Source organism: Arvicola amphibius, chromosome 4 (genome assembly GCF_903992535.2).
Source record: "Arvicola amphibius chromosome 4, mArvAmp1.2, whole genome shotgun sequence".
NCBI classification, from domain to species: domain Eukaryota; kingdom Metazoa; phylum Chordata; class Mammalia; order Rodentia; family Cricetidae; genus Arvicola; species Arvicola amphibius.
The window spans coordinates 67,685,463-67,706,628 of record NC_052050.1 but is presented as its reverse complement, the minus strand read 5'-3'; the positions used below and the strand labels follow the sequence as shown (position 1 = coordinate 67,706,628).

Genomic DNA, 21,166 nt, shown 5'->3' with positions numbered 1-21,166 from the left:
AAGCTAGACCTGAAAATACTGTGCTAGACAGAAGCCACACCAAGGACATACATTACTTCATCTATATGAAATACTTGACACAGGTAAGCCAAATAGAGGGGGAAAAAAACACTTCAGTGTCAGCTTGGCTAAGAAAAGAGATGACTAACATACTTAAAATTATTCTTTATGAGATCAGTTAAAATTAGAGAAAGAGAACTTCCATATATACACATCCCGCCCAGCAGTTCCTCTATCAGCACGAGTTTCATGTGTTCAAATTAATGAGGAATGACATAGAGGAGTTTCTGTCAGCTGTCTACAAGATCTGACAACAGGGCAAGCTGCTCTGACCCATCCCTTCTTGTCCTTCAGAATCCTTGGCAACAACATCAACTCTTTATTTGCTTGGTTTGTTTTTGGTTATCTTGGACTTTTTTAAAAACTTAATTTTGAGTTTTGGGTTTGCTTGTTTGCTTTGTTTTTTAAACATTTTCAATTTTGCAAGCCAGACTGGGCCCAAGGTCACAGCAATCTTTCTGACTAGGCCCGAGGGTTGTGATCACAAGTATCTCCAACCATCCAGACTCCATGAACCCGCCTTTGCCATTCTGTCACACACTTGGCTTCAGAGAGAACAAGGGCATTCTCTGGCTGGCTCTTTCACTCAGCACCATGCTGGGTTCCTCCCTATTTCTCACAACTTCGCTGTAAAACGGAACTGTGGTGACAGCTGCTTATTAACTTAAAAACTCTATACTAAATTGGACGTGGTGGCTCACCTCTAATCCCAGCACTTGGGAAAGAAACTACATCAAGACGATTGCCATTTAGGTCAGTGTAGGCTATAGAGTAAGGATCTCTCTCTCAAAAATGTGTGTGTGTGTGTGTGTGTATGGCAAACAAACAAAATACCAAAATAAGTTAAAAAACAAAACAAAACAAAACAAAACAAAAAAAACAGGTATGTACTCACACAAAAGTCCAGGAACCTGAGTTTGATGCCCAGAACCTACGTCAAGGTGGATGGAAAGAACTGATTCTACAAGTTTCCTTCTGACCTCCACTACTGTACTGTGACATGCATACATATGCATACATTATGCTCCTTCGTACCCCATAAACCAGGTGAAGTGGAACATACCTGTAATTACATCTCTAAATGAAACTGCAATCAATCATTTTAGTATACATAGCAAATCTGGGGTCAGCTTGTGCTACAATGAGAACCATCTCAAGAAAACATAAATTGGCTGGGCAGTAATGGTGCACGCCTTTAATCCCAGCACTTGGGAGGCAGAGGCAGGTGGATCTCTGAGTTTGAGGCAAGTTCCAGGACCATTACACACACAAACCCTGTCTTGAAATACCAAGAGAGAAAATACAAACTTTTCTCATTGCCCTATTATCATTCCAATCTTACATATGCCCAAGAAAATAGTGAATATGCTTTCTACCCTTATAGATTTGCCTATTCTAGACATTTTATAAAAACAGAAGCACGTAATGCTCAGTTTGTTCAAAATGTCTAGCATGTCTCAGGGCCATCTATGATTTATTATATCTCCATCTTATGATTTTTTTTAGGTTTACTTATTTTCTGTGTATAGGCATTTTGCCTGCATGTATGTATATGTACTGCAGATCAGAAGAGGGTGTTGGATCCATTCAAACACCACACTGGTGTTGGAAACTGAACCCAGGGCTTGTGCAAGAGTAACACATGCTTTTTCGTAATCAATGAACCATCTCTCTAGCTCCATATCATATCTACATGTTTTAAACTACCCAAAAATAATCCACGTGATGAACCAAGCCACATTTTGTTTATTCATCAGGTGATGTGTATGTGGGCTGCTGCTACTCTGGGCCTATCATGAATTATGCTACTATAAAAGCACTCATGTACAATGATTCTAAATAAACCCAAACCACTACAAACTATAATCACTATCAGCATTATAAAAAAAGATAGGTGAGAGGGGTGCTAGGAAAACTTTGAAGAACTGGAACTAAAGAGGCCATTTGAAAACAACAGCTTAACTTAGGAGGGGTTTGCATACTCTACAGCAAGAGTATAAATGGCCTCTGATAGGACAAAAAACTTAAAGGCTCGCTTAAAGTGGGGCTGGAGATGTGGTTCAGAGGTTAAAGTTGTTCCTTTTTTCTAGGCTCCATATGGTAGCTCATAACCATCCAACATCCTCCCTTTTCTGACCTCTGACTGTACCAGGAATGTCTATGCTGTGCCTACATACAAGCAGGCAAATAGACAAAAAAAAAAATCTTTTAAACAACATAAATAAGTAAATGAATGAATAAAATGGATAACTAACTAACCAAATCCAAATTGGGCAAAAAAAAACAGCAGTAAAGTAAAAAAGAAAAGCCACTATAAACAATTCGTTGTACAGTGTTATTTTAGCCTGGGTTCCATGCCCACAATAAACAGAATGAGTTCCAGGACAGCCAGGACTGTTTCACAGAGAAACCGTCTTTTAAAACAAAAACAAAAAAACAAAGAGTTCAAAATAGTCTGTGTTCTCACATGTAGATAATAAAACCTGCATTTCCTTTTTTTAAAACTTTTTTTGGGGGGTGGTTTTGGAGAACAATCTGTTTTTTAACAACAAAGCAGCATTCAGGGCTAGAGATAGATGGTCCAGCAGCTAAAAACACTGGCCACTCTTTCAGAAGACCCAAGTTAAATTCCTAGCACCCATAATGTGGTTCATACTGTCTTAAATTCTACTGCCAGGAATTCGATATACTAGCCTGGGCTCTACAGGAACCAATTATGTACGTGGTCCACATACACATATACAAGCAAAGCACCCATGCACATAAAAACTAACATTTTAAAAATAGCATAAAGTCAAATCAGTTTCTAAATACACACACCTATCTACTTAACTCTTATAAACAGCACTTGACTATAACAAATAGTCTGGCGCACACCGGCCTACCATCAAATCTTAAGTCTCCTCCCCCCAACATTCACTCACCACTGCAGGGGTGGGGGTAAGGAGGGTAGAGGAGAGGCCTCCACATGCAGAAATTTCCAAGCAAGAGAAAAGGGTAAGGAAGGACAAACTTGGACACTGGTCAACAATAAATACCATCTCAAATTTTTTAAGGGTCACTAAGGCTCACTTCCCCAAACAAGCCATCAGTCCTGCCTGAATTCTACCAACGTATTTCACAGCCAAAAGAACATCTCACTCCCTCATCCAAGCAACACAATCAAGCAATAACAAAATGTTTCTGAAATAACATTAAATGTCAATTCCCCAGAACTCTTGCAGTATTATATAAAAAGGGCTACTGCCCTCAAGTGATCCTGAACCACTCAAACCAACTATTTTAATTGGTGCCTAAACTGAATTTATCCTATTTAAGCATTAAAGTATGGTTCAGTAGTTTAATGAAAACTAGTAATTTGTACGTAATACGTACTTAAGTTGTTAACTAGTAATTTTCAGGAAGATTTGAGTTACCAAAACCATTACTAGAACCACCAGATCCAACCTTTCCATAAAAACTGGGTCCCAGATGACCTACGATTTTTAACACACTAACGACCATGATTTCAATCATAAGCTAAAAAAAATGGAACCTCAAAATTCATTTAACATTAAGAATTAATATGGAGACAGGGTGGTGGTGGCTTAAGCCTTTTAATCCCAACACTTGGGAGGCAGAGGCAGGCAGATCTTGTGAATTTGAAACCATCCTGGTCTACAGAGTGAGTTCCAGGCCAAAAGCTACAGAGAGAAGCCCTGTCAGCGGGGGTGAGGGAGGGAAGGGAGAAGAAGTAATATGGTTACCTATTCATAGTTCCGGATACATCAATATCATTCATAAAACATTCAATACTCAAAGGAAGGTCTGAAGCATTCGCACTCATCAATTTCTTGAGTTTCTCACACTCTTGAGACAGTCGTAATAAAGCACGAACTTTAGATTTTATGTCTAGCTTGTACTTCTTTCCAAATTCTTCACAGAAGTGATTTACTAACACCTCATCAAATTTTCTGCCTCCCAGTGTTGTGTCAAAAGCTGTCGCCAAAACCTTCAGAGGAAAAAAGATAATCCAACAGTTAACCAATTTTAAAGTTTATCACGATGCATACACTATTTTTTAAAAGGCCAGAAGTGTGTTTATCAAGGCTGAAATTAAGGATCTAGTGCATAATCCTTGTTAATATATTATGAAACGGGCAGCCCTTTTATCACTGCCCACCCAGCAGCCCTGACAATGTGCTAAATAAACTTTTTTCTTTGAGGTGAGGAAATAAATAAATAAACAGACACATGTACACACACAGAGAGAGCACGAAAACATTTTGAAATGAGTATGGCTCACTTCACTAATGAGCTCTCCAGAGGCTGAAGATGACCGCCATAAGTCTATGTAGGAGCTCAGCCTCAAATAGAGCAGGAGCAAAAATAACTACTGAGGCTGGAGCTATGGCTCAGGGGTTAAGAGTTGACCTGGGTTCAATTCCAAGCACGCACATGGCAGCTCACACCTGTCTGGGACTCCAGTTTCTTTCAGGGGACTCCATCAACCATGACAAAAACATCAATGCATATAAAAATAAAATATTTTTAAAAAAAATACTCTCTACACATTATGGGGAAGCAGAAGGAGATTATCTTCAGGTCAATAACTTCTATCTTGGTACAAACAACTTCACATCTCCACCACTTCCCCCCAACCTGACTCAACAGGAGTTTCACAATCAAGGTCAAACATATGTACCAACTTCTGGTTCAAAAGCTACTGACAAAACAGTGGAGCTCTAATCAGTTCACTATCAGAAAGCTACAGAAATCTTAAGCACAACCACGTTTCTATGTGCCACAATAAGTATGGCACAGTTGCACTGACAGCTTTCCAAATGTATAGCAGAATTCTTAAGTATTAAACCCAAAGCAAATCCAGTAAGATGACAAGCTAAGTGACATTTTTGTGAAGGAACAAAACCTATTAAATATAGTGTTTTTTGTTTTTCAAGATAGTCTCTGTGCATTTCTGACTGTCCTGAACTTGCTTTGTAGACCAACCAGGCTGGCCTGAAACGCAGAGATCCGCCTGCCTCTGCTTGCCAAGTACTGGCATTAAAAGCATTCACCACCACCACCCAGCTAAAATATAATCTCTTTAATAAACACTACATATCAGTAAGAAATTTTCTTAAGTCAACTGAAAAATTGAACTTAGGTTTGACTATAGCAATTCCAACTGGTTATTATGACGTCATGTTTTTGTAGCGCTAATGTTTGGCCTGTTTTTTGGTACCAATTTACACAGAACACTTTTGAATAGTGCACATTTTTGACAACATTCTGGCCGGATTTCCTCAAAATATTCAGAGGCTAGACACATTTTTCCTAGTTGAAATGTTACCCTGGGTATTTTACCATCATTTGCTTTCACAGGACCCCCTGAGAAGAAAAGTCGCCCCTATGTCAGCTGGAAGCAATCTTAGATGACGACGCCCCCCCCCCCCAACAAAGTTTACCCTCAGGTTTAGGGACACTAATTGGTGGCTGGTATAGGGTTGAGGGGTTGTGGAAGGCTTTACATGGACTCAGGGGTATAAACTGTGTGTGTGTGTGTATATATTTATCTCAAAAAAAAAAAAAACGGGGGGAGGGATTAACTGGTGATCTGAAGGAATAATTTATTTTTGTGAGTTATTGTTTTTTGAAAACTATATGAGTGTTGATTCTTGTATATTGATATATTGAACATTGTATGAGAGTATGATCCTACCTGTTTGAAACAACTGTTATACTGACATTGTATACCATATTGCAATGTACATCTCTACCTCTGATATTATTTATGTAATGACATTGTTTACTATATTGCAATGTACATTTCTACCTCAGATATTATTTATGTAATGACCCTGTTTACATTTGGAAATCATTGTCTTCATTTATTGCACAGTTGTCTATTCTATTAGTCATACAGTTAGATAAGTGTTGAGAATTATATGTTTGTCATATTTATATTTAGGATAATCAGGTTTTTTAGACACAGAGGTTGTATTTAGTATAGATAGCATAATCTTCGACCTCTTTGAAGAGCTGTAGAACATGGCCTTTAATCTAACCTAGAGTTTTGTAATTATGAGACACAATCACTCCTGGCAACAATGCTCTACTCCTGAGAGAACGTTGAGCACCAAAGACACTCCACTGGGAGTTTGTCTTCTTCTTGGCAGAACTGGCCTTTGGGCAAAAAAAAAAAAAAAAAAGCCCATACCTCCACTACTGACTAAGCTACAAAATATCCATAAGTGGATAAAACAGAATTGTCTTATCTTGCCAAGACAGGATAGGATAGTTCTACTAAAGGTTCTTTGCCGTTGTATAATGGTATGTCAGGTTATATCAGGCCTCAGCCAAAGTTGGTTGCCTCAACATTGCTAACAAGATATCGTGTGGTTGCCCAGGTAGTCAATTGTCTCTGTCTTCTGTTGCACATTTTGGAAGTTTCTCGTTTGTGCTTCCTGGTTGCTTTAGTAATATTACTTCTCAGATCTTTGATGGGGTTGAAGATTAGATAATTGTAGCTACCTTCTACATTATTTAGACTTCCTAAAGTAGAATGATTAGTAAAATTTTTGTTATATGTTCCTCGCCTAATATTGTTTACTTCTTGTAATTTTATATGATCTATTCCCATTGTATATAGTTGTATTTGGTTTCTGAATCTGCCTTATTTAGACAAAAGGGGGAGATGTTGGGGCAGCTGGCCCAATCCCTGCATTCAGGGGCGTGGCTGCCCCAGGGGAGAAGGGTACCTTTAAAAAGAACCGGGTCCAGGAGGGAGGCCCTGTCATGTCGTGTGTGTCCCGTCCCTCCCCCCCCCCCCCCCCCCCCCCGCGTCACTCTGCTTCACTGGACCCTTGGCTCTGTAAGTTCCCTTATTCTCCTTTTATTAAAACTGATTTATTCTAAAAGGACTATTTTCGGTTATTTCCAATTTCCAAATTCCTCCGACCACCGTTACATACCTGACCCATAACTTGGCTATAAAACCTTGTAAATATTCATTTCCCAATTAATGTTTGGTAATCTAAAACAACTAGAATATAGATAAGAAAAGCAGAAGCAAGTTTATTATTCAAAATACAGTACAATGAATTAGAACCCAAAAATATGGTCCAAAACTGAATATTTCACATTAGTACCTCCTACTACGCCCACAAGATTGGGGGGCAAATTTAAACCTTGGCACCAAGAACCTTCAAACACTTCTCATTAGAAAAAGTAACCTAGCCAGAGGGACAGTTAGTCTTCTACTTACTGTGTAGCTCCAAAAGGAAGCAGACGTGTGTGCTGTGGCAGTCCTTGTTGTAGTCACAGCTCTACAACTCAGCTAAGAGTACTTTCATTTAAATGCTCCAGAAACCCACTGTCTTTCTAGTCCAGTGCCCTCTAGCATATACTCTGGTCGCTCCTTTCTAAAACTCTCCACATCTCAAGAGTACTTTACACATCCTTTCAACCCCTGAGCTGAGGAAAGCTCTCTGAAGAAGCCCACCAGGATGTGTTGTTTTGCAGAGTACAAGTGGGAAAATCAGGACTAGAACTTGGGAACCTCACTCAAGGTCCATGTCCTGTAATTTACTCCATAACAACTCTGGGTACAATTTATTTCAACCCACAGCCTCCACTCCCACCATAATTTCTGAGTTCCAGCTCAGGTTGCTTCACAACAAGCTTTCATTGGTTGTTTAAAAAAACAAAAAACAAAACAAAACCAAAAAAAAAAAACCTAACTAACTTGTCACTTAAAAAATATGTAATCATATTTTCCCTCTGGAAAAATACTTACTTTCAGTTTTCCTCTATTAAATGCACATACAGAAACTTGATAGGCAGAATGTCCCATGTCTACAAAAACTACATTTCTTGGTTTCTCCTCTAAGGCAGGAAGATCTTGTTTATAGATTCCATATGCAAGGGCAACTACACAAGAGAGGAAAAGTAAGTTAAATACAGTAATCTTCTAAATGCTAAAATACATTTAATTAATTAAAATAAAACAACAGGTTTTTTTCAAATATCAGAAACCAGCTACACTGTTTATTGTGTTGGGAGACAGAATCAAATTCTTTATAAGCACTGAATAATTTATTCATGTAGAGTATCACAACATTCAATGTTACCCAGCTTCAATATATAACAAGTCCAAGAGCAGAGTAACAAAAGTAATCTGCAGCTGTTTCATTCATTAATCCCTCTTACCTGCAGTTGTTTCATTCATTAACCGCAGGCAATTTAGACCAGCAATCTGTGTGGCATCCATCACTGACCGGCGTTCTGCATCAGTATAGAAACAAGGAACCTACAATAGAAACCATACTCTATACAAAGGCCTGTATAAAGGTGGTCCTTGCCTGGCATTCAGGAACTAGATTAATAAACAGGTTCCCTAGTGCTAATTGTGGAGGGGCATACGTGTAATCCTAGCACTTAGGAGGCTGACGCCAACATGTTCAAAGCTAACCTGAGCTAAACAGACCCTGCCTCAAAATGATAATTTAAAAATAAATTGATGGAGCACTCGGGAGGCAGAGGCAGGCGGATCTCTGTGAGTTCGAGGCCAGCCTGGTCTACAAGAGCTAGTTCCAGGACAGGCTCTAAAAAAGCTGCAGAGAAACCCTGTCTCGAAAAAACAAAAAAACAGAAAAAAGAAAAAAAATAAATAAATAAAAAATAAAAAATAAATAAATTGATGGAATTTTCCTCTTAACCAACTAAAAATAGCTGACTGTACTAAATTACTTATACAAGCAATGTAATTTGTGCTGACTACCTGCTGTCCTGAAGTCCAGAATGCTTACATGCTGGGTAGGATGCTTGTGGAACCAAACTTAAAATAATTCTAGATCCAGGCCACATTTTTTGGATGGAGAATCTCTTACACCTCATGCACCTGTGCCTCATTCCCACCACAAGCTGCTCCATTACCTTCTCCCTGTTGACTGCAGTGTCCATTCACTGCCGAATTCTCCCTCACTCAAACTCGGTGAGGTCTTAACTTTTTTGTTTTATTTTGTTTCTCTGTGGCTTTGGAGCCTGTCCTGGAACTAGCTCTGTAGACCAGGCTGGCCTCGAACTCACAGGGATCCACCTGTCTCTGCCTCCCGAGTGCTGGGATTAAAGGCGTACACCACCACCACCTGGCGGTTTTAGGAACTTTTAAGCAAGACTTAGAAAATCATCTTTTAAAACAATCTAACCCCTCAAAATGAAAAAAAAAAAGCCATTTGGACATCACACTATTTCATATATTATCTCAGTATTATTCAAAGTAAAGGGTTAGACAAAGAAAAGGGGTAAGTTTGGGAGACCAATGGAATGCACAGTAATCCATACTTAGCCAGTGGTTCTCAACCTTCCTAGTGATGTGACCCCTTAATACAATACATATTGTGGCAACCCCCAACCATATTATTTTCACTGCTACTTCATAACTAATTTTACTACTGTTATGAATAGTAATATATGAATGATATCTGATCTAGCACCCCTGTGGAAGAGCCTTAGACCCCCTCAAAGGAGTGATGACCCACATGCTGAAAAACTGCTACACTAAGCAATCAACTTCACCTGGGCTCCTGACAGCCTTTCTATTCTTCTTCCAATCCTCAGAATGTCAAACACAACTACTATCCATAACTAAGTGAAAAGTGCACCTAACAGCCCTGCTTTGCCATCAAAAAATCCATTAAGACAAAATGGACAAAGAGCTAAAACATTAGTGGGGTGGACAGTTTTATGTCAACTTGATATACGTAAATGATCTGAGAGTAGGGAGCCTCAACTAAGAAAATGCTTCTATCAGGCGGAGCCGTAGGCAAACCTATAAGGCATTTTCTTTATTAATGATTTATGGGGAAGAGTCTAGGCTGTTGTAGGTTGGGCCACCACTGGACTGGTGGTCCGGTGCTCTACAACAAAGCAAGGCAGTACAAGTCATAAGGAGCAAGCCAGTAGGCAGCTCTTCTGTGGCCTCTGCAATCCACTATCTCCAGGTTCCTGCCCTGACTTTCTTCAAAATATCAAAATTGATGTGGAAGCATAAACCAAATAAACCCTTTCCTACAAGTTGCTTTTGATCGTGTGTCTCTCCACAGCAACAGTAGTCATAACTAGGACAATGAGACAACAATGGCAGAATGAGGGCACTACATGGCAAAGGCATATAGAGACCCACACTTCAACAGCCTCTAGATCCACCACACAACACACAAGACTACCACAAGTAGCCAGGCTCCCATTTAAACAAGGACACACAGAAGATAAGTGGTTTTAGTACTAGATACAGAGGAGGGGGGAAAAATGGAGGCAGATATTTACATCTAATAACATTCAACTCATTCAATAAAGTAGCTACTCTGTCCCTAAGCACTACACTAGGTACTGAAAAAATAAAGAGAAAACTGGGGTTTCAAGTGAGGCTTGAAGGACAGACAAGAGCTAAATAGGTACAACAGGCTCTGAGTTGGCTCAGATGGTATGACTGGGTAGGGTGATGATGATATCTTTCCTTTGAGCCAGGCAAGCTGGGTCATGACTGGAATTGCAGCACAGGCAAGAGGCACAGGTCAAGAGGCACATCACGGTGAACAGCAACCAAGTACAAGATCAGCCTGGTCTACACAGCAAACTCCCAGGCCAGCCCAGAATACACAGTGAGATCCTGTCTCTAAAAATAGAAAACAAAGGAAATGAAGCCTAGGTTTCTGAGCATGGTATCACCGTAATCCCAACACATTGGAGACAAAAAACGGGATCCTGCCTCAAAAATAGTAACTTCTCAAAATTACCACTACAACCTGACACAGGAACAATTTTTACTTGTAATTAACAGCTTTCTTCTCCCTGCTTAAGGCAGCTCCCTAAAATCACAGAGACATACTTACCGAAACAACACAATCTACCACAGGCTTCTTAAGAACACTTTCTGCTGTCTCCTTCAATTTAGACAAAAGCATGGCAGTTACTTGCTCAGTGGTAAAATTCCGCTCTTCCTCCATATATGTAACCTGCAAGAAGACAAAAGGATCCAATTTTAGTCCACTGTATGCTCTAATCAACAGAATAGTGCCTGAAGAAGAGACTAGAGAATGCTATCTTTACAAAGAGTTACCTTCAAAGTCACTTTTTTGCTTGACTTACTTTCCAAACATGACACTTCATGAAAGACGACCACAACCTAAAGCAAACCTGGATGCAATTATCTGAGCCAGAAGCAAATCATCCTGTCCTGCCATAAAAGGACCGCCTTACCACCTAGCATACTATCTGGTCTGTGGACTGTATAGATGAATCTACATTATCATCTCCCTAACCAGGACACAAGTTGTTTTGAGATCATTATGCCCCAGAACCTACACAACCACAATAAGGCTTGTTGGGTTAAAGAATAAATGTTGACCAAGTTTCAGGAGGCATTTCATGACAAAGTCCTGCCCTGGATAAAGTCTACAACCCTTTCAAAGAACCCTTTCAAGCATTGCAGGATAACCCATCCCCCTCAGACGCTTAGCCCCACTCAGCAGATAACATCCAAAACAGGTCCTCTCTCAACTTGGAGAAGAGCTTGTCTGAATAACCATCTCCTCACTTCCCTCAATTCTAATTCAGTGCAGAAGCTGCCACTTGCTCACTTTATGTCATGACAGAGACGGGCAGATACTCTTCCTGAGCCCATTTGTAACCTGCCCCACCTACTGACTTTCTGCTTGGTTCTGGGTCAGTTCCTATGCTTTGTGTCTACATGAACCAGTTCCTAAGTCTTCTTCCTCCTTTTTATGCCACATCTGTCCTGTTTCGTGCCTTTAACAAGTTCCCATTTCTTTACAAACCCTTTTCCCCTTTTCCTCTGCTGCATTCCAGTCTCATCTCTTAGTGAACCATTCAAACTCTGAGATTACTGCCACAGGTACCTTACATAAGCCTAGTCATCATTTTTGATTACATTTATTTAGAAGGGCTGGGTACATGCCACCGTGTGTATAAAGAGGTCACCCAGAGGACAACTTTCGGATTTAGTTCATAACACTGTCAGTCTTGGTGACAGCACTAAACCACCTGGTGATTGATTATTCTTTCAGAGAACCCTTTCTCCCTAATTTGAATTCTCAGCTACACTGTCAAACCATACTGTTCACAGACTTCTCACTATTAGGTGTTATTTGTTTTTATGGTACTAGGATTAGATCTAGATCTCATAAATTGGTATACTACTGAGTTATACCCCCAGCCCCATGTGAGTCAGAAAGAATCTCATAATTCTTATTTCTACAACCATTATGGTCTCAAATAACTGAGGACGATGGCTAACACCTGTAATCCCTACTCAGGAGGCCAAGGCAGGTGAATTCAAGGCCAGCCTAGACTACAGAATAAAACCTTATCACAAAAAAAGCCCTATTAAATACCAGCTCTAAAGCTCACTCACCTAGATTCCTTTTACTCCCTGACTGTAACTGTTAAGTACACTACCCACCCCAAATCCCAACCTCTTAGTCTTGTGTGATAGGGTCACTACTGCGCCACAAAGATTCTTCTGTACATGTCTCACAGATAAAGATCAAACTCACTCTTCCATAAAACTTTTCTTTGCAGCTTCAGTCCTACTGCCAAGACTACAGCCATGTTCCTGGCTAAAGACTCTGAAGTTATTCTTTGCCCTGCTCATCCACAAGTCTTCTCAAACATCACCTTGGAAAGATAGCTCTCGTGAACACCACAAACAGAAGTAACCAAATTAACATCACTCCCTAGGCCTTGAATACAGAGAACAGGACCGACCACCAACATCTCCCAAAACCAAAGATTACCAATTTTTATCAGCAAATGTTCTTAAACATTTTTATTACAAGGTCTGGAGAAATGAGTCAGTGGTTAAAGAGCATTGGTGGCTGCTCTTCCAGAGGACAGGAGTTCAATTCCCAGTACCCACACACGAGGGTTCAAACTATCTGTAATTTCAGCTCCAGGGGATCTACCACCCTCTTCTCGATTGAGAGCACAAGGTACAAAGTGCAGGCAAAAGACTCATACATATAAGATTATAATGGATTACATTTATTACATCACAGCTTCATCAAAATAACAGACACACACTAAACTGATTAAATGCTGTCTCTTAACAGATATCTGCAGAACCTTACCTTTATGCCCGTTAATCCAGTCGGCAACTGCACAACGTCATACGCCAGATTAGATTTTTCTGCCTCCACAAATGGATCAGAGAATGCACGCCCATGAAATCTTTTAAAGCCTTGAACTGTGTTCTTGGCATTGGAAATTACCTAGAAAAATAGCATAAAAAGACCATTTAGTTTTCAAATTTCAAGTCTCAGATTAGTTAGAATCCTTTTAAGATTTATTATGTATACAGTGTTCTGCTATATGTCTGCCTTCAGGCCAGAAGAGGGTGCCAGATCTCATTATAGATTGGTTGTGAAACATCATAGGGATCCTGGAAATTGAACTCAGGACCTCTGGAAGAGCAGCCAGTGCTCTTAACCTCTGAATCACTTCTCCAGTCCCAGTTAGGATCCTTTTAATTCACAAAATTTCCTTACAGAGTCAAGCATAGTGGGACATGACTGCAGTCCCAACATCCAGGAGGCGAGAGCAAAAAGATCACCCAAAGCTCTGGGCCAACCAGGCTACATAATGAGATACGGTCTTCAGAAGAACAGGCATGGATGCACATGCACATATGCCTTAACAACGCTTTTAAGGTATGCTTTGCCCTCAGTTATCTAGCCTACTCTCATTCTCATGAGTACTTTCCCTTTCTTAATAAGCTGTCCTATTTCCATTTCTAACCATGTACCCCTGATAAAAATTCTACCCAGGGACACAAGAGCATGGCTACTTCACTAACCCATCTAATATGTCTTTCTATAACAATCTTATAAATGCTCAAATGCAAAAAAAAGGTTAGTAAGATGTGGGAGGGAAGATTTAGAAAGGAAGGAAGAAAGAAAGAAAGAAAGAAAGAAAGAAAGAAAGAAAGAAAGAAAGAAAGAAAGAAAGAAAGGTAGGTAGATGTGGGGGAAAAGACCAGGTGATGGTGGCTCACGCTTTTAATTCCAAAATTTGGGAGGTAGATAGGCAGATCTCTGAGTTCTAGGTCAATCTAGTCTAGTTAAGGACAGCCAGGGATACTTAGAGAAATCCTGTTTCGGATGAATGGATGGATGGATGGATGGATGGATGGCTAAAATAAGATAAGCAGGCAGGCAGGCAGGCAGGCAGATAAATGAGATGTAAGAAGAAAGGTATCAGAGACAGAAATGAGATGTGGGGAAAACATAGCCTTTCAAGTTTCAATTTTCTTTAGATATTCAATCTTTCTAAATCACGTAAAATGAGAACAAGGAACTTACTTGAGTCTCAGTGGCAGGACTAAAATCCATCTAGCATGTTTGTTCCTTTCCATCAAGTCAGGCCACTGCACTTACCAAAATATTTCCTGTTCTTAAATGTTTAATATTTACAGAAAACGACTATCAGCTTCTAAAACTGCTCATAGTTTATGCTTCATTCTTTCCAGGAAAAAAAATCAGCAATACTTATTAATTCATAAATACTCATTAAACAAACTTTCCACAGAGATGGAGATGTAGGAGGTCAAACACATTCATAGCATGTACACAACTCTGGATTCACGTGCACACTCGCACACACAGTTCCAAATTTACCAGAGTATATAGAACTATTTGAGAGAGCGTTTGTAACTATTCTTATAAGAGGAAAGTGGGAGTTAAGAGCACTAGCTGCTCTTCCAGAGGTCCTGAGTTCAATTCCCAGCAACCACATGGTGGCTCACAACCTTCTGTACTGAGATCTGGCACCCTCCTCTGGTGTGCGGGCATACATCGAGGCAGAATGTTGTATACATAATAAATAAATAAATCTTAAAAAAAGAGGAAAGTGAAATAAATTATGTCCGGATACTGAAATGCTATATAAGGGTAGCACTTTGAAGTGAAAGGACAAGTATCTGTGTGGTACAAGCACTTGGATGCTTACAAACAACAAAAGGGCCGGGCGGTGGTGGCGCACGCCTTTAATCCCAGCACTCGGGAGGCAGAGGCAGGCGGATCTCTGAGTTCGAGGCCAGCCTGGTCTACAAGAGCTAGTTCCAGGACAGGCTCTAGAAACTACAGGGAAACCCTGTCTCGAAAAACCAAAAAAAAAAAAAAAAAAAAAAAAAAAAAACAACAACAAAAGGATTACTCATTCATTGAAACAGTAACAGTGAAGCTGGAACACACATCAGTGAAGAGTATGCACACGACATGTACAGGGTGCTAGGTTTAATCGAAAGAAAGATAATAATAGGTATTTCTATACATAATGGTGGAATAAGTGACATCCACATTTCCTATACTTTTCTAGATCTATTTTTTAATTCTTCTAGAATACACAGTAACCAACAGAACAGAACATTGGTGGATATTTTAAGTTTCAGGATCAATGTGTGCTCCTACTCACAGCACAAGACATGTAATAAGCCTGCACAGACAGGAAAAGCTCAGTGAGGCCTCCAAGTGAGGTCTGGCCTGAAACAAAAACTCAGTATATCACAATCAACAAACAGCACAGAACCAGGCAGCCAGTGTAATACAGCAACTGTACTCAATAGGGAAACAAATCCACTGACATTTATAAAACAACCATTTGAAAGTAAATTTATTGAACACCTCCAAAATTATTTAGAGCACCCTACAAATAAAACTATAAAACACTCAAGTAAAAACCAACTAACAAAGCACCGCTTTTCTTTGAGATAGGGTCTCTTCTCATTTATCCCAGGCTGGCCTCAAACTTGCTATATAGGCAATAATAACACTGAAGTGCTAGCCCTCCTGTTTCCACAGTGTCTGGTTTTATATCAATTTAACACAAACCAGTGTCTTCGGAGAGGAAGGAGCCTCAATTGAGAAAATGCCTCCATTAAGACCCAGCTGTGCCGGGCGGTGGTGGCGCACGCCTTTAATCCCAGCACTCGGGAGGCAGAGGCAGGCGGATCTCTGAGTTCGAGGCCAGCCTGGTCTACAAGAGCTAGTTCCAGGACAGGCTCTAGAAACTACAGGGAAACCCTGTCTCGAAAAACCAAAAAAAAAAAAAAAAAAAAAAAAAAAAAAAAAAAAAAGACCCAGCTGTAGGGCATTTTAATTATTGATCAATGGGGGAAGGCCCAGCCCATTTTTAGGTGGTGCCATCCCTGGGCTGCTGGTCCTGAGATCTCTAATAAACAGTCTGAGCAAGCTATATACAAGAAGCCAGTAAGCAGCACTCCTCTGTGGTGTTTGCATTAGCTCCTGCCTCCAGGTTCTTGCCCTGCTTGAGTTCCTGTCCTGACTTCCTTTGGCAATGAACAGTGATACAGAAGCATAAGCTGAATAAACCATTTCCTCCATAATTTGCTTTTTGGTCACGGTGTTTATGAAGACACTCACCATCCAAGTGCTGGGATTATAAAACAAGCCACATCTGTTTTATGTAGTGCTAGGTAAGGACTGAACCCAGGCCTCAAGCACACTACCAACTATCTATTCCCAGCCAATAAACTGTTCTCTTTCTGTGTGTACATAAAGTAAATGTCAGGTTTCTTCCTCTATTGTTTTTCATCTTACTTTCTGAAAGAAGCACTTTACCCATTAAGCCATCTCCCCAGCAACAAGCACCATCATCTTAGGCTCATTTTAGGTCCTGCATGATCTAAAAAGCTACTCATACATTTGTTGTTCCAGACTGAACTGTAACAAGGTCAAATATGGAACTCCTTTACTCTACAGATATCTCAGACATTCAGGGTAACAGATTCTTGGGGCTTTGTTGCTCTGGCTACTCAGAAACAAGCAAATATTCAAGATCTTGGTTGAAAAAGAAGATGCCAAGTCTCTTAATATGCCTCTTCAGGTCTAGTGTTCTTTTCTTGTGGAACCTGATTAACAATAACCTTAAACACGATGAAGATGAAAGGCCTAGCAGAAGAGACTTCAAACACCAAAGGTCAACATCCCTTTGCTTTAAAAAAATCTGCGCTGAAAAAAAACAAAAAAATAAAAAAAAACTGCACAGACTTAGTGTACTGGCACACAGCACACAGGAAGCTGTGGCAGGAAGATCTTGAGTTCAAGGACAGCCTGAGCTACAAACTGAGTTTTAAGGGAACCTGCAACATAAGACATACCTCAAAAAGAAGGGAAAAAAAAAACCCAGGCAACAACATATAGTAGTAATTTGCATCAAATGTATATCCCACTAAGTACATAAAAAGAGGGTTCTAGGTTCTAAGTCGGGCAGCAATGGCAACTCAAAAGGCAGAGGCAGGTGGATCTCTGTGAATTCGAAGCCAGTCTGATCTACAGAGCTTGTTCCGTAACAGCCAGCTGTTACACAGAGAAACCCTATATCAAAAAAGAAGGGGGGGCTCCTAGTGCTGAGTGAAGATTCAGAGAAGTCATTATAGGAGGAAAAACAGGCACTGTACCTGACTCTTAGCTGCTGCTCCAACTGAACGATTCTTAGGACCAAAAGAAACACAAGCCCTAGAAGATAAAAAACAACATTTAGGCATCAGACGTTTATTATAATACACCTGACTCCAGCAGGCAAGATTTCTGAGTGTCACCTAAAAACAAGTAATGTTTCAACTTTTAAAATTAAAATACAATTACATCACACTTCCTCCCTCCTTCCAACCCTTCCCATGTCCCCCCACTCCCCTTAAATTTTTAATTATTACTGTTACATACACACACTTTACAACCTATTGATTCCAGATAGTGTTGCTGATATATGATTTCAAGTGTAAACCATAACAGCACACGATGTCTATGATTTTGACATTAATTTCTATTGCATAAAAACTATCTACAAAATGGACTGAATCTGCTTACAGGCTGGAGCACAGGCCTGATTTCATAACTCCTTGTCTAAAATACTTAAGAGAGGTGGATGGGACAAGACCTACTACCCTAACCTTCCATATCTCATGTTCAAATCCCAATATATTTTTTTTTTTGGTTTTTCGAGACAGGGTTTCTCTGTAGCTTTGGAGCCTGTCCTGGAACTAGCTCTTGTAGACCAGGCTGGTCTCGAACTCACAGAGATCCGCCTGCCTCTGCCTCCCGAGTGCTGGGATTAAAGGCGTGAGCCACCGCCGCCCGGCTCAAATCCCAATATTAAGCAATGTATTCCCATACCACTATCAATCAAATAATCTGTTTCTAATACAGCTTAATTTCAAAATGAATACAATCTACAAAAACTTAAAAACAACTCAGGGCTGAAGAGAGTATTTTCTATTCTTCCAGAGAACAGGAGTGCCAGTCCCAGCATACACACTGGTTCGCAACCATTTGTAACTCCAACTTCCAAGATATCTGTTGCCCTTTTCTGACCCCAGAAGTTACCAGGTATTCAAGTGATACAGACATACATGTGGACAAAACACTCATACATATAAAATAAAGAACCTGTCCTACTCATGTGAACAGAAAGTAATTTAGAAACAGCTCCCAGGGGCTGGAGAGATGGCTCAGGGTGAAGAGTGCTGGCTGCTCTTTCCTAGCAACCCCATGGTGGTTTCACAACCATCTATAATGAGATCTGATGCCCTCTGCTGTTGTGCAGGTAGAACACTGTATACATACTAGAAATCACTTCTAGACCCAATAGTATACTGCCAAACTTCACTTCCACTTCTGAACACAGTTCCAAACCACTATACATATCTGTACATATACTGAATTGAGCTGCTTGGTTTTTTGTTTTTCTTTGTTTTTTTTTTGTTTTTTTTTTTTTTTTTTTTTTGGAGACAGGGTTTCTCTGTAGTCTATCCTGGAACTAGCTCTTGTAGACCAGGCTGGCCTTGAACTCACAGATCCGCCTGCCTCTGCCTCCCAAGTGCTGGGATTAAAGGTGTGCGCCATTGCCACCACCACCCATGTGCTACTTGGTTTTTTACAAATAGTTATTATTCATTTATGTATATATGTGTAAGTTTGCGTATTAGTGAGAACAGAGATGTCAGATGCCCTAGGCTAGAGTTACAGGCATTTGTGAGCTCTCAGATGTGGGTGCTGCAAATTTTAAAAAGTATGTGCTCTTAATCACTGAGCCATCACTCCAACCCTTTGCTGCTTCCTTTTTTTTTAAGGATTTATTTTTATTTGTACTGGTGTTTTAGCGGCATGTAAATCTGTGCCAGATCTCTCTGAACTGGAGTTATAGACAGTTGTGAGCTGCCATGTGGGGGGACTGGGAATTGAACCTGGGTCCTCTGGAAGAGCAGCCAGTGCTCTTAGCTGCTGAGCCATCCATCTCTCCAGCCAGCTGCTTCTTTTTGAAACCCAAAACAGAAACCTGCTTGTAGAATTTAAAAAAAAAAAAAAGCCACTCATACTTATGCTTAAAAAGTGGGTTGCTAAGGAGCTAGTACTTGACTTTTGCTATCTAGACTTCTGTTTTGTAACCTAACACCCCTAGAACCAGGTCATATTCTCTTTATGCTCATGTCACTTTCCTTTCCAGTAACTGACTTTACTGGTTGCTTGCTTTGGGTATTATACCAATTACCCTCAGAAGCATTCTATCTTACCCCATTTATCAGAGAAGAAACAGAGTATGAAATGGTTATCAGTAAGTGGATTAATCTAGGGTCTGAAAGTGATAGACTCAGAACATTAGATCATGCCTTCGTAATTTATACTCCAGCTTTAACCCTCTCATCCTCCTGAACACTGACTTTCATCTTCCAATTAAGCAGAGTAAGAATTAAGAGTCCTGGAGGTGGACAGTGGTGGCACAAGCCTTTAATCCCAGCACCCGGGAGGCAGAGCTAAAGAGAAACCCTGTCTCAAAAACAAACAAACCACAAAAGAGTCCAGGAGGGGACACCAAGTATAACCTCAGTTTAATCTCCAGGACCCACAAGGAAGAGAACTGATTGCCACAAGATGTCCCCCACATCCACACCATGGCATCTGCACACACAAATAAAAGTATTTTAAAAATCAGGGGAGGAGGGTAGGCTTAAAACAGGGTTTATAGAGATCAACCTGCTTCTGCCTCCCTCTGCTGGGATTAAAGGTGTACAACCAAAACCCAGCCATACTAAAAACTTCAAGTTACATTAAAAGGGGAGGGAGGAGGAACAGAATACTAGGCCTCTCTAGGCTTCAGAGGCTAAGAACCCTGTAAGCCCTTCTTCAAGAGGTGTAGGGCTCTATGCACACTATTCCATCCCATGGCGACTAAGACACAACCTGAGATCGCATGAACTTCTCTCTGAATTCTGAGTTCTTTGTTTAGGCCTAGATAAAAGTAGGCCCTTTTTAAAAAAGCAGGTGCCAAGCTCAAAGATAGCTATAAAAAAAAATCTCAAAAAAATACCACTTAAATGGTGTTATCATAGGCCACAAGGCCCTTTAAAAAAGAGCCCACACAATCTTACACCACTAATCTCATGCCAAAAGGGTTGCTTCGCCTACCCTTTGGCAAACTACCATCTTTCTACAAATCACCAGATCGGATTTCTGAATGCCAAGACCACGGTGCCAACATAAGATTATTCATCTTCCATGTTTCCCACAGCCCTTTGAGCGAATTCTAACCTTAAAAGTGTTAAGTCATAGGGGTGCAGGAAGGCAAGTGTGACCAGAATATATTATATACCTGCATGAAACTGTCAAAAAATAAATTAGCTGAGGATGAAGCTCAGCGGTAGAGACTCGCCCTGAGTCACATGAGGTTTTGGGTTCAAGTGGGGAGGGATGAACCAGTAACCATTTAATTGTTGAAGGTGCACTGGCATGCTTTAAGCATATACAGGCAACATTAGTCTCAGTGGGTTATGAGGGTGAGGGGTAAAGTTGGAGAATATGGAGAACAGGTGCCCAGGCAGAGGAAAGAGGAAGGGGTAATTACCTTCAAAATACATTGTGTATACACATAAAATTCCCAATGAATAGTTTCTTAAAGAATAAGTTGATTTTTAAGTATTACAATGTCTAAAAAAGGACAATGTTCCCTTTGAACAGCTAATTTGGGGATGAAGAGAAGTTTCAAGACAGGGTTTCTGTGTAGTCCTAGCTATCCCTGAACTGCTCTGTAGACC

At 40.3% G+C, this 21,166-nt stretch overlaps 1 protein-coding gene across 1 annotated transcript in view; it reads right to left on the bottom strand.

Annotated features, from left to right (window-relative positions):
* Positions 1-21,166, bottom strand: part of Hspa4 (heat shock protein family A (Hsp70) member 4) — a 45,038-nt gene that overhangs the window by 14,595 nt on the left and 9,277 nt on the right. The window contains exons 2-7 of the mRNA XM_038325773.2: positions 17,537-17,594; positions 13,191-13,331; positions 10,935-11,057; positions 8,251-8,350; positions 7,838-7,971; positions 3,807-4,051 (exon numbers count right to left, since the gene is read on the bottom strand). Of these exons, the coding sequence (XP_038181701.1) occupies positions 3,807-4,051; positions 7,838-7,971; positions 8,251-8,350; positions 10,935-11,057; positions 13,191-13,331; positions 17,537-17,594 (801 nt within the window). The remainder of the gene's footprint in view (positions 1-3,806; positions 4,052-7,837; positions 7,972-8,250; positions 8,351-10,934; positions 11,058-13,190; positions 13,332-17,536; positions 17,595-21,166) is intronic.